Source organism: Giraffa tippelskirchi, chromosome 13 (genome assembly GCF_054371585.1).
Source record: "Giraffa tippelskirchi isolate mGirTip1 chromosome 13, T2T-mGirTip1v1.2.pri, whole genome shotgun sequence".
In the NCBI taxonomy this organism is placed as follows: Eukaryota; Metazoa; Chordata; class Mammalia; order Artiodactyla; family Giraffidae; genus Giraffa; species Giraffa tippelskirchi.
Window position 1 is genome coordinate 116,977,288 of NC_137287.1, and position 14,363 is coordinate 116,991,650.

A 14,363-nucleotide genomic window follows, 5' to 3' on the forward strand; every position below is an offset into this window, starting at 1 on the left:
CAACTAAAGAAGGAATTTTTATTTTAATTAATATAAATTGAAACAGCCACAGAGTAGCTACCTAATCAGACAAGCCTAGCTTTAGAAGTTCAATATACAACAGACAAGGGAGGAAGTTCAGCAGGCAAGCGGGACCCTTCAGAATCCTCCACCCACGCCCAAGGGAAGAATCTGGTAGTAGCCTTCAAAGCATAATGATTCGGGGCCTAGAAATGTTTGTGGACTTGCCACCTTCAGCCTAGGTTGGAAATTTCTCAAACCTTCAGGATGTGTGAGAATGTCTGATCAGAGCAGATTACCATCCTGTCCTTTTCCTGGGCAATTAAGGGGACTTTTCGGGATGACTTTTCTTCACCACGCTTGCAGGATCTTAGTTCCCTGACCTGGGATCGAACTTGTACCCTCAGCAGTGAAATCATGAGGTCCTAACCACTAAACAGACTGCTAGGGAATTTCCCCAGGATACATTTGACTTTGGAAGCTAAAGGAGGAGGTATATCTCCACTGTCGGAGGTATAAAGGAAGGTTCCGCAAGATGGGAGCCTGGGTCCCCAAGGACGTGGAGAAGACAGGTCCTCGGGGAGAGCAGCCTGGAAGGATGGACAAAGGTATGACCCGGCGAGGAGCAGGAGGGAGCCGGCAGGCACATCACAGGACCAACACTCTGGTCGGACAGGCTGAATAAGAGGGGCAGGTTCTGCAGGGACACTGACCAGAGCCCCGGAAAGGACAGATGGAGCAGGGCCTTGAATCTCGACTCAGGACTGGGGTCATCGTCAGGAGCCACCAGCAACCCAAAGCAGGCAAGCAAGACAATCGCACTTGTGTTTGGAAAAGGGCCCATTACAAGTGGGCTAAATACCTGAGGAAGGAAAGAAATCAGAGGGAAGAGGGCCATTTCAAAGAGCCCCGTATCTCTGGGGGGAAAGACAGACAAGCCACTGATGGTTTCAGAGAGAGTAGAAATTTGAGCTTAGGTAATTATTTCCAGGCGCAGAAGATGCTGGAAACAAAGCCATCCGCCCTAGCTGAAAGGCTGCTTTTACTTCCTTCTCTAGGAGAAAAGTTCTATCCACCTGGTAGACAAAGTCAAGTCATTCACTCATTCATTCAAAAGATGTATTTATTGTGCTCCAACTGGAACAGGAACAAGTGGTGGTAAAACGGGCACCAGGGAAATGAGATGCACAAAAACAAAAGGCAGGACCCACCCCCACCTGGAGCCTGAGCATCCGGGGAAGGTAGGATTTAGGAGAAAAAAAGAGAGGGGAGGACGTTTCTTCTGAGGATCTGAAAAGATCAGTGTGGCTGGAGTAGAGAGAAAGGGGGACACGGAGGCAGGAGGCTGGAAAAGTGGGAAAGGCTCACACATAAGGATTTTAGGATTTTGCTCTTCATCCTAAAACCAAGAAGCAAGCCCTTAAGACTTCAAAGCAGGAGGTGGTAGCTGAAAGAGAGGTTCCTTTTAGAAAGATCAGGAGGGCAGGGCAGATAAGAGATGGGAGACCAATTAAAAGACTACTACGGGGCCTTTTCTGGGGGTCGAGTGTCTAAGACGCCCCACTTTCAATGCAGGAGGTGCAAGCTTGGGGGAACGAAGATCCCACATGCTGCTGGGTGAAGCCAAAAGAAAACACTAGTCCAGTTCACTGGTGATAACCTGGAGAAGAGTGTTATGTACAATATATTATTGTAAGGAAGCAACAAAAAAAAAAGCAAAAGGATAGAAGAATCAAGGCTCAGTCCCACATCCCTGGCCAAGCCAACTGGCAGAGTCCTGGCTTATTCACCATGGGGAGAAGCAGGTGTTTGTTGGGGGAGCAGGAGGGAAGGTAGACAGTGAAATCAGTTGGGGACATGTTGAGTTTGAGAAGCCCATGAACAACAGCTCAGGCGGTCAGGTAGGCAGCTAGCCCTCTGCGTCATAACTCAAGAAACATCTAGGCTGGAAGTAAGATATCTGTGAGTCATAAAGCCACAGATGTGGGGGCGATCACCCAGGGAAAGAACATGCTGGGCAAGATGAGGAACCAAGCTTTCAGCAACGCCAACACTTAGCGGTGGGGAGAAGAGGAGGAGCCGGGGAAAGTCGAGGAAAAGCACAAGAAGAGGCAGGTTCCATGAGAAGAATGGTCAGCATTGTCCACTGCCTCTGCTAGATCAAGCCACAAAGTGCTGACCCCACCCACTGGAGTCTACAGGAAGCGGGCGATAACTGTTAACATGGAGAGTCAGGGTGGATGCCACCACGGAGCTGGCAGAACAAAGCAGGAAGTAAGGAAACCAAGACCTAAGTACTGAAGCTCCTTCTACCAAATTTGGCTATGGAGAGGCCAGAAAAAGGAGAAACACTAATAGGAAAGATGCAGGGTCAAGAGAGGAAATGTGGAAAAGACCTGCGTGTATTCAAAAATCTGTACATTCCTCAAAAGGCTAAACACAGAGCTACCCTATGACCCCATAACCACGCACCGAGGTCTACATCCAAGAGAAATGAAAACACACACCCACACAAAAACTTGCGCACGCATGTTTACAGCACTGTTCTTCATGACAGCCAAAAAAAGGAAACAACTCAAGTCCATCAACAGATAAATAGATAAACAAAATGTCACGATGGAATAATGCGATGGAACATTATTCAGTCATAAAAAGGAATCAAGGAGTGGTATGAGGGGACTTCCCTGGTGGTCCAGTGGCTGAGACTCCACTGCGAGTCCAAGGGGCTGGGGTTCAATCCCTGGGTCAGGGAACATGTTGCAACTAAGATCCCACATGTTGCAACTAAGAAGTTCACATGCCACAAAGTTGCTTGCCACAACTAAGACTCAGCACAGCCTTAAAATAAACAAATAATTTTTTTTTAAGCAGTATGTGCTATAACATGAATCAGCGTAAGAACATTATTCTACAAGTAAGTCAGACATGAAAGTTCACATTCTAAATGATTCCATCTATATAAAATGTTCCAGGTAAGCAAATCCAGAGAGGGAGAAAGCAGGTTAGTGGTTACCAGGGGCTGGGGTAAAGGGGCGATGAATGGGAAGTTACTGCTAACAGTTCAGGGGTTTTTATTAGGGTGATGAAAATGTTCCAAAATAAGACTGTGGTGACTCACTGAATGAAGCTTCCCTGGTAGCTCAGTGGTAAAAGAATCCACCCGCCAATGCAGGAACTGAGGGTCTGATCCCCGGGTCGGGAAGGTCCCCTGAAGAAGGAAATGGCAATGCACTCCAGTATTCCTGCCTGGGAAATCCCATGGACAGAGGAGCCTGGCAGGCCACAGTCCATTGGGTTGCAAAAGAGTTGGACATGACTGAAGGACTAAACAAGATGATCACTGAACAATTCTGTGACTGGATTAAAAAACATGTTGCTGGGAATTCCCTGGTGATCCAGTGGTTAGAACACTGTGTTTTCAGCGCCAAAGGCACTGGTTCGATCCCTGGTCGGAGAACTAAGATCCCACATGCTGCACAAATTGGCCAAATGTAATAATAATTTAAAAATAAAAACTATGTTACTGTTCGCTTTGAAACGCTGGATCTCTGGGTTCCAGGAAAGCTGAAGGTAGGACGGAATGGGGGTGGGGCAGTAGTGGGTATGGGGGGGCGCCTATAACACTGCACTCACCCCGACTCTGAGATGTGGGCTTGCCAAGCTTGCTCCCCTCAAGGTAATCGTCAAGGGGCCTCCACAAATGGAGCAAAGTGAAATAACTACTCTGAAACTTTTAAACAAACAAAAAAAAAGTGCCAGGATCTCTAAAAAGCCTCAGACCTAGAATGTTAACTCCAGAGGCACTGGGAGGAGGAAAAAGGAGAGATGGTTCTTTTGAAACTAAGGTTGAAAATGGTCCAGTGACCATCACAGTCTTCCGGAACAACAGCAGTCACATAAACATACAACGTAGGTCAGGCTTCAAAAATGGGGCAAACGCAAGGTTTTCCACGAGTGAACCACAGAGATAAATTGCACAGAAGGTGCTGACAGGATTCCATGAACAGATTGCACCGAGGCTCTGCGGGCCAAGACAAGGTAGAAGGTTTCTCATTCAGAAAGCCATATCCGACATTCTCAAGAGTTGCAGGATATTTTAGACCTTGTTGGGAGAGGAACAATCTGGTAGTTATCTAACTCACAAATCAGTTCCTTCCACTGCACAGTACATGGATGGCACTTCTCGGGCTGGAGGAAATGTGAAAGAGCCAAAATCGAGTTAAAAATACTGATGCTCATTTTTGAAAAGAAATATTCTCAGCACTTCAGCCTCGCACTGTGATTTAAAGGGTGTTTACGGATATATTTTCTTAAAGTTTCCTTGGGGGAAAAAAAAGGAATGATACAAGGTCTCTATCTGAGAGCCGTCCTCATAAACAGTCCCTTTGTGAAACAAGCTTAATTTACATACAACAGTGAGAACGAGGATCCTGTACTAATTAAGGTCTGGGGCTGGTTAGCAAATTGCTGTAATTGTATATTCTCCAGCTTCCTGTGTCTTGGAAAACATATTCATACTGAGGCAAATTTCAGCAAGAATGATACTGTTCAAGATTTTAATATCTTGGGCTTCCGTTGCATCTGTGCACGGTTTCCAAGTGGTTCGTTCCCTTGTGCGGGTGACGTTACACAGACATTTTTAAAAAATGGTCTCAGCTTTGGCAGCCTGGCATCCTCACACCACAATCATCACTGCCAAATGCATACATAGCAGGATCAAGATGCAGGCAGCCCAACAGGGGAGCCTTTGCACAGAGCCGTGAGCTCCCAGCGTCCGTCATTTTTCAGATTTAAGTCCCTGTCCTTGGAGGAGCTTATTCTGACTCTTACGTTGCATGGCTCAACTCCTGCAATGAACGGTGCTGTGTCCAGTCTCCTGCGGAAAATGCAAACCCACAACTCTCCCACCACTTGTGACCCGGAGATGTGTTCTGTTGGGTTCACGCATGGTCTTTCAGCAACTGGGCTACACGGATCACGATTCTAAATCAGGCATTTTTACAGGAGGCGGCGGGGAGGGGAATAAAATCCCAGCTGGTGACACCAAGTGAGACATATTCCTGGTTCCTGCTTTGCTCGGCGATCAGATGGAGGCACCCTACCCCTTTAGGACAGACAGTCTCCCGCCCACCAAAGGCCCCAAAACCCTGGATACCAGCTACATTCACTGGTCCACCTGCTGGCCCCTGCAGACATCTCACCCGGGATCCTGAGGGCAGAGCTCATGACTAAGTACAAAGATTTAAGATCAAAGATAAAACCTAACCTCTCTTCTCTACTTGGCCACTTCATTAATCCCTCTGAGCTTCAGTTTCCTGAACTATAAAATGGGAATAACAACACACCTGTAACACAGCATTATTAAGAGAATCAAACGAAGTAATTTACATCTAATACTTGACACCCAGTAAGTACTCAGGAAAACAGCAGCTAGGCAAACACACTTGGCACCTCGACGGTACTTCCGAGTTTTGCTCTAGCATCTTTCAGCAGATCATTACCCCCGGACACAAATGTCAACCTGACATCTTGCAAGTGAGAAAGCTTTGTCTCCTGAGAACTAAAAAGCTCCAGTAAATGCCAGGGCTGGTGTTATGGCAATGACTGGCTTGGGAATTATTCAGTTAATAAGTGAGTATGTGTCAGGGGGAAGAGGGTGCACAAATTGAAATTCAGTTAGAGAATATGAAAGGTCGTACAAACTAGACATAGGAACAGAATGAAAGAATTCTAGGCCAATTCCTGTTAGGATTTCTAAGTTTCTTCAGTACAGTTCAGGGTCTCCTCTCCACCCACAAGGAGAGCGTGATCCTGCCAGTTTGCCAAGATGCCCGGTGGTCCCCATCTTCCTTTGAGGAATTATCTCTTCCCAGTGAGGGCAACTCTGGGGGGTCCAAGTGTCTAGTACCAAGCCCTTCCTCGGCCAAAGGGCAAAAATAAGACACTAGGTAAGGACTCTCCCTGGGGACTCTGCCCTATTGATCTGAAGAGACTACATTTAGCTCCACTCCCCAGAGCAGCCCTGGGCCTCCAGCCACTCCACTGAGCACGTGAGGCAACTGACCACCTTCCAGTCCATCCCTTCCCTGCTCCAAAGAACCCGACCTGGCTTCCACTGCTCACGACAAAAGAACCCTGATCGGACGGTACCGGGTAAGGGCTGAAGCATGAATTTCCCAAACCAAAAGAAAAGCAGGCTAGAGGAACAAGTAGGTGTTCACAGAGCCCACAGCCTTACAACGTGGATTTCGAATCATCGGGACTAAGAGAGAGATAAACCTTCACTCCCGCCTTTGCAAGGGGGTCACATTTGGACCGGGCTAACTTTAGCTCTCAGAGCCTCAGCAACCCAGCATCATAACTCCAGGCCTTTCTTTGTATATGCAGCTTCCTCACCTAACCCCTGAGGTTCTATCAGAAAGATTCCCTAGACATAGAAGCAGCCAGTCATCTGGCCATCCGATGACCCTGGAGGGTGGGAGCTCGGCTCCACGCAAGGAAAGCCATCCAAGGCAGTCCCTGGGGAGAGTGGAAGGTCTCCCTCAAAACCAGGTGCCCCTTCCCCTCCCGATTCCCCACCAGAACAGAGGCTCCAAAAGTCCTGAAATAATCAGTCCAAATGTCTCAGAGGATAGGATGCCTGTCCTGAGCATACCCACTGGGCTGCCCTATACAAGTCTCTTTTTTTCAATTGAAGTACAATTTTTTATTGATTTATGTTATATTAAATTCAAGTATATAGCATTTCAATTCAATATTTTTACAGATTATACCCCATTATGACAAACTGACTATAATTCCCTGTGCCATGTGTATATCCTTATTGTTTATCCTTATTGTTTATATATAGTGGTTTGTAGCTCTTAATCCCATACCCCTACATTGCCCATATATATATATTCCACATATAAGTGATATCATACAGTACTTGTCTTTGACTTATCTTGCTAAGCCAAATATTGTCTAGGTCCATCCATGTTGCTGCAAAAGGCAGAATTTCATTTTTTTTTATAGCAGAGTAATATTCAATTGTATATATACATCTTCTTTATCCCTTCTTCTGTTGATGGACTCTTGGGTTGCTTCCATATCTCAGCTATTGCAGACAGTGCTGCTACGAACATCAGGATGCATGTGTCTTTTCTATTTTTTTTTTTTCAGTATATATACACACAACCAGGAGTGGAACTGCTGTAACACGTTAGTTCTATTTTTAGTTTCTTTGAGGAATCACCATACCATTTTCCATAGGGGCTGCACCAATTCACCATCCCACCAAGAATGCAGCAAGGGTTTCCTTTCACCCACACCCTCGCCAGTTCTCATTATTTGTACACTCTTTGATGATGGCCATTCTGAAAGGTATGAGGTGATCTCTTATCGTTAAAGTTTTGATTTGCATCTCTGTGATATTTGCCACGCTGAGCATCTTCCTGCATGCCCAAAGGCCATGTGTGTTTTCTCTTTGGGAAAATGTCTATTCAGGTCTTCGGCCCATTTTTTGATTGGGTTGTTTGTTTTCTGATATTGGGCTTTATAAACTGTTTATATATTTTGGATTATACAATTCTTCATTAACCACCTCCATGTCCTCTTCCTAGAGACTGGAAGCAGGGAAAGAACCAGAACTTGCTGAGTAAGGCTTCCACCTGATAGGCTTATCAACACAAGTGTATCCCTCCTCAGCTGATTCTAACCATGGTTAACACTTCCATGCACTAGCCATGTCCCTGGCACTGTTTATCTCCACCATAACCCTCTGTTCTTATTACCCCCCATGCACAAGGGGAAACTGAGCCATAAAGAACAGCCCAGCCAGGCAGAGGGCAGCCAGAACGCATGCTCAGGGAGTCTGACTCTAGAAGCCGGATTTTCTTAAACCTCCATGCCATCCTGCCTCTCAAATGGAAAGGAAAGGTTGACAATGGTGGTGTAGGCCGTGGAGAGAGAAGGGGCCTACGACATAGCATAGGAGACCATCAATAAACAAATAAATCAAAGTATAATATCATGGACAAGGGCTATGAAAAGCTTCTGGAATGCCATGAATGTTCAACTATCTTGATCTGGGCCATGGTTCCACAAGTGTACACACGTGTTAAAGTGCCTCAAGCTGAATGCTGAACATAAGATTTTAGATGGGGAATTCCCCGGTGGTCCAGTGGCTAGGACTCCACGCTTCCAATGAAGGGGGCCTGGGTTCAATCCCTGGTCAGGGAACTAGACCTCACATGCTGCAACTAAGAGTTCACGTGCCCCGCAACTAAAGATCCTACGTGCTGCAACTAAGATCTGGTGCAGTCAAATAAACAAACTTTTTTTTTTTTTAACGACTTTAAATGTACCAGAAAATGGTAAGGAATGGCAGATGGAAGGAGCCACTTTCTCACTGTGAGAGTGGGAGGTCAGAGCTAAGTAAGGACAGAAAGCTAGAAGGGTCCAGGTGGTGATGGATCAGAATCGGAGACAACTGTAGGAACTCAATTTAACATAGATACAGACAGAAACACTTATAGATGTGCCTACATGTAGGTTCCCATACACATAGGTGTTTCTTCACTCTGTCAGCTGAAAGGACCTAGAAGCCAAGATACCTCAGTAGCAATGAGCACATCCAGCACCCAGATCTTGGTTTCTAAGGCCATTCTCCAATAACAAACAGGGGGCCTTAGGGAAATGGCTAATTCTCGGCAGAAAATACATACGAGATGAGCCTATGTGGTGGTGGTGGTGGTTTAGTTGCTAAGTCATGTGCGACTCTTTGAGACCCCATGGACTGTAGTCCACCAGGCTCCTCTGTCCATGGGATTTCCCAGTCAAGAACACTGGAGTGGGTGGCCGTTTCCTTCTCCAAGGGATCTTCTCGACCGGGATTGAACCTGTGGCTCCTGCATCTCCTGTACTGCAGGCAGATCTTTACCGCTGAGCCACCAGGGAGTCCCAAACAAGCCTAGAGCATCCTAGAAATGCCGAGAGCATTTCTGCAGTGGCAGAAAGTAAAACAGTATTCAATCAATCAACCGATCAACCAACAATGACGTCAAAAAGACACAGGAGCCAACTGAAAGTGCTCCCAGTGGCCAAAGCTGGAACAATTTGAGCAACAAAATAAGTAAGTAGTACTGAACTATAACCCAAAGTATGAAATAGTTTAGTTCCTGCTGATATAAATAAACGACTGAACAAATACATGAGAAAAACAAGACAAATCTCCCATACAGAAGAACACAAAATACTTTATGTAGATATTCCGGCCTTCGGGAGATGGGGCGTGGCTCCCCACTCTGTAAATGTGGGCTGGGCACTGTGGCTTCCTTCCAAAAAGGAAGAGGAAAAACCTGACAAACATCCCCTTGGCCAAGTGACCAAGGTCAACATCACCAGTGATGAATTATATTCACAATACATACCCTTGATATGATGTGATGAAAACGGTACTTTAAAGTCTTCCTCTCAGAAACCCGTAATTCCAGTCTACTCCAGTCCAACCATGAGAAAATTATTATCCCCAAATGAGGATCATCCTACAAAATACCGCCAAACTAGCAAGGCCATCAAAAACAAGGAAGATCTAACAAACTGTCACAGCCAAGAAGATTCTAAGGAGACCCATTACTTAAATGTCACGTGGGATCCTGGGTGGGGTCTTGGAACAGAAAAGGGATCTTAGTGGGAAAAACTAAGGAAATCTGAATGAAGCACACCAATTCATTCATTAATTGTGACATATGGACCAGACCAATATATGGTGTTAATAAGAAAGGGGTAATGGTGTGTAACTATGTGTGTGTGCATGAGGGGAGGAGGTGATATGGGAACACTCTGCTTATCCAGAAACATAAAGACTGCTCTAAAATGAGGTTTATTTTGAAAACATATCAGAAAACGATGGAATGGCTCCGTGGACTGGGTGGCCACCGAAGGCCTCCCTGAGGAGACAACGTCTGAGATGGCTCTGAGATGAGAACTAGGCAGCAGGACCCAGGGGGGCCTGCTCCCAGCAAAGGGCCCCCAGAAGACAGAAGGAAGGAAGAGCGGGGAGCTCAAGTGAGGTCAGGTGCACAGAACATCACAGGTAAACAAAAGTGAAGGAAGCTGAAGGGCTCAGGCCAGGCAGGTGGGTCACAGTGACTTCAGACTGGAGCCTGAGGGCACTGGAAGGGCAGTGGAGGGACTCAGCAAGAGCAGATGGATCCTATGTGTTTTTCAAAGATCACCCTGGCGGCTGTTGGGAGAGGATGGGGTGGGGCAGATAAGAAAGAGGGACAGGGATGACCCCAGAGTGGTCACACCTTGGGCAGCCCAGACATAGGGTGAAGGGCCAGGAACATCTAGGGGTCTGAAAGAAGATGAGAAGTGGGGTCTCCACACACAGATGGACGGGCCTGAGCAGGCTGACAGTCCCCAATTTGGACCCTTTTGGAGAACGACTGGGTTCCGGGCCCTGAGTGCTCAGGAAAGAAGCACCTCCTTGGAATCAGAGCTTCGATCGGTCCGATCCCATCCTACACTTAAGACCTGGGAGACATTACCACTCGGAGCCTCAGTTTCCTCATCTGTAAAATGGGAACATGAATGACCTCCCACATCTTCCCAGGTTAAGAAAAGGCTCCTGGACCCTCCAAGCACAGCCTGCATAAATGTTGCCAGGACGTGTTGTCTTTACAAGAGAAGCCCAAGGTGGAAGGAACCTTGGAATCTAACCCAACAGCCCATTTTACAGATAAGAAAACTGAGCAGCAGAGCCAGAAAAGTGTCCAAGTGATCTGCAGAGCAAGGACGAAGAGCCGGGCCTCCAGCTCCCATTCTCTTGAGTTTCTTCTCCAGTCAATTCTAACCACAACAGGGGAGCCAGGACCTGCTTTCCCATCAGCAGTTGTCTCCAGACACCTTTTGTTCAGATTCCCCTGCGGCTCTGCTGCTGGTCTCGCCTGAGCTGGGTGGGGGCTGTGAAGGGCAGCAGGCCTCAGATTGGGCCTTGTCTCCCTCCCAATATCCTCTTCCCGCTCCCCAGGCACTGACCACCCACCCGGGCAGCCCGGCCTACCCACCTGAGGGGCCTCCCCTCCTCTTTGAACCAGGCCCAGACCCCATCAGGCTGGCCAGATCCAACAACAGCCACCACTAGCTGACCCTCATCATTGCCCCGAATGACAGGCTGTCTTATAAAAATCCTCAAAAACCTCTGTTGTCTCAAATGCCTTTATGGAACCACATTTTGTGAAGCTCTTGAGCTGGAAAGAAGTCTTTCTGGCCGAGTCTGTACTCATCCTCTGTCTAGCCCTTCCAGCCACCCCCAGCACAGGTACCCAGTGACTTGTCCAATGCATAACAACACCATGGTACAACCACTTAGTTTGGAGATGAACATTTTCATCAACCTTTTAAAAGCACCCCGAAGGCAATGTGGGTAACTGCTTCCTTGTGGGAAACCTCGTAAAATCTCACACAGACCAGACCAAACAAAAAGTTATCAATATCGCAATTAGAAGATCTTTGAAGCGCTCTAACACAGGATTCTGCACAGAAGCACACACCGTGTTTACTCTGACTTGCAAAATTCTAACACTGGCCCCAGCATTCCAGGAGGTCCTAACATTTTCCTTTACTCACTAACCAAGACCACCGTTTTCCAGGAAGTAGATCACCTTCGTTCCACCTTCACGATTCCAAAGAGACCTTTTATTAAAATCGGAAACCAAGAAGCGGCTGGAGATGCCCGTTGCTTCTAGAACATGCTTTATTTAAATTGATTCCCAAAAGTCACCCTGCAGAGAGCTAGCCAGCCATCCTCAGTCATGACACACACCACGTAAAATTGACTGTCGGGACAATTCCCAACAGGTCAGAACACCTACCCAGACATGCAAGGGAAAGAAAATCAGGAGGAGATTTCTCTATAAATGAGGTTCATCCATCAAAGGCGCCAACCTCTCAAAATGGGAGGAGTGTTGCAACCTCGGCTCGTAAGCCACACTTGACTGCACTACAACAACAAGAAAAAGGAATTCCAGTTTCCTCCTCTGCTCTGGAATAGATAATACAAGGTTTTTACTTACCTTTGGAGCGGGTAGAAATATCCATGCCCTCTACCACCTCCTGTTCTGTTTTTATTTCCTCTTCAGCCAAGCTGAAACAGAGCAAATTATGTTCACGTTTTAGGTAGACTGAGAACTTGCCCCATGGGGGCATTTATTCAGAAGTTCTAACAACAAAGCCACCTTTTTAAGACAATCCCCCATCCTTAGATGAGGCAAGGGGGAAAGAAACCCACATCTGATTTCAAATGAAGTGTAAGATTCCTATAGGGGTTTTTTTAAATACTAGTTCTTGAAGTCAAATGACTATTCCAGTTGTCATGCTATTGGGGGATGCAAAAGGCTTTTTTTAAATGAGACACACAGTTACAATCTACTCGCCCTGGACCAGTGAAAACCCAGCCTCCGAGTAAGTTTCTTCTTAACGCTGGGTTCAGGCTGGAGATGGTTTTCAGGGTACCTGGAGTTCTGACCTCTTGAGTTCTGCAAGGCAAAGAGTATCTTTGCAGACCTCCCTGATAAATCTTAAAATTCCCCAATGAGGCAGGAACATGAAAATACATCCATTAAATCACAAAGTAGAAAAATATGCCTAGGCTAGAAGCAAAAGGCCTAGCTTCAAAACATTCAAATCACCAGCATTTAGCCCAGGAATTAAGATTGGGGTCTCCACACTCCCAGCCCCTGGGATGTTTCTTCTCTGCAGCAGGCATGGCTTAGAGAAAGCATTCAGCACTCTTCTGAGCTGTGACTAATTATCTCCCCCCCCCCCCCACCAAAGTGGAATGAGGAAGGATTATTTAAAAGACAGGCTGAGAGTCGGGGGTTGGGACAAGAAGTAGGGAAAACCAGGCCCCTTCACCAGAATCTTCTCTCCCTCTCTTGGCCGGAACTCTCTCCAGCTGAACAAAGCGCAGGTCATTTCCATTTTTCCCATGGACACACATACGCCAAGCCAGGAAGATCTGCTTTTAAAAGTGCCAACTATTTGAGGTGCTGGAACTTTCCAAGCATTCAGCTGACAACGAAGTGATAAGAATCTGAGCAATTATTCTAGGTGCATTTCCATCAGACTGTGGCTCAACAAGAAGAAATGAGTGCATCTCTAATTGAGATGGCTGAAATTTTCTGGAAGACTCAAGAGCCAGGACAGGAGGGAGGCTGGCTAAGGCAGGAAGAGTAAGAACGTCCCTTCTGTGTTTCGTGGTCTGGGACAGTGATGAGACAAAAGAGAAGTCCCAAATGGCCTGGAACCTCAGGGTCAGATGGAGATGCATTTAGGAGAGTTCTGTGTTTGATAAGACTAGATAGAAAAAGGAAGAGATGAGAGCTCAGAATTAAGTTAGAAGAACTTGGAGGCCCCCAACTTCACTGGTCTCAGCGAAGGGAAGAAAGAGAAAGGTAGTTTGCTTTTAAACCAGAATATTAACACATTTAGGCCTCTGATATTGAACCCCGCTGACAATTTCATTCACCCTGCATCTGTAGGGAAAGCTTGGGACACAGACCACCAAAGAAACAACGGACATGTTGTCACAAGCAGTTTTCGTCAGAAGCCAGCACCTCTGAAATTGAAACACATCACTAACATGCAATATTAGAGCAGTGATTTGTGGCAGGTGATTTTAGCACAGGTACGTTTTCTTCCAACTTACGAGGCAAACATTCTCAACTTCCAAACACACCCCCCATGCAACATACCCAGACTGTCAAATGGATGCTGCTGATGGTCTCTTGCTTGGGGTGACTGGAAATAAATTTTAACAGAAAGCCCCAGGCGGTCCCTTCAGAGAGGGGGAAAATGGTCAGCTTCAAAAGCACAAAGAGCAACCTTTATCTTTCTAGCAACTAGAATTCTGTTCCCCTCTCTAGCATGAAGTATGTGAAATACTAAACTTCTTGAAACTGATCCCATATTTTGAGTGATGTAGGAAACGCTAATCTGGTATCCAACCAAAATGTTCAGTGACGAAAAGAAACAATTATGCATTTACACAGCCTAACCGCGCCCCCCTCCCCAAACCCACTTGAAGGATTTCTGCAGTGATGAAAACATTCAAAGGTGTATTGATCACGGAGGAGGGCTGCATTCAAGAGAACAATTATTTGGCTTGTAACAGCCTAGAGGAGGCTGAATACCTCAGGGAGGAAAGCTGCTGAGAGGCCAAGAAAATGCAAACTAGCAAAGGGGTGGCTATTTGCTGCAGAGTTTAAGATAATCAATGCTGGGGCAGAAAAGAGGGAAAAGAGACTTTAGCTGTTTTATCTTTCCCAGTCTTACAAAGTGGGCACCATGATCACCTAACTCTAGCAACAGCACCACCG

General features: G+C 46.4%; 1 protein-coding gene across 36 annotated transcripts in view; it reads right to left on the reverse strand.

Annotated features, from left to right (window-relative positions):
- The window catches only part of ZMYND8 (zinc finger MYND-type containing 8), a 114,707-nt gene that overhangs the window by 92,805 nt on the left and 7,539 nt on the right, over nucleotides 1-14,363 (reverse strand). For 32 of the 36 annotated variants that reach the window (XM_081559457.1, XM_081559445.1, XM_081559474.1 and 29 more), the window contains one exon: nucleotides 12,060-12,130. The exons of 3 other annotated variants lie outside the window; for them this stretch is intronic. In XM_081559457.1, the coding sequence (XP_081415583.1) occupies nucleotides 12,060-12,130 (71 nt within the window). Of the gene's footprint in view, nucleotides 1-12,059; nucleotides 12,131-14,065; nucleotides 14,095-14,363 lie in introns of those variants that run through there. One more of the 36 variants, XM_081559436.1, reaches the window with a different exon arrangement.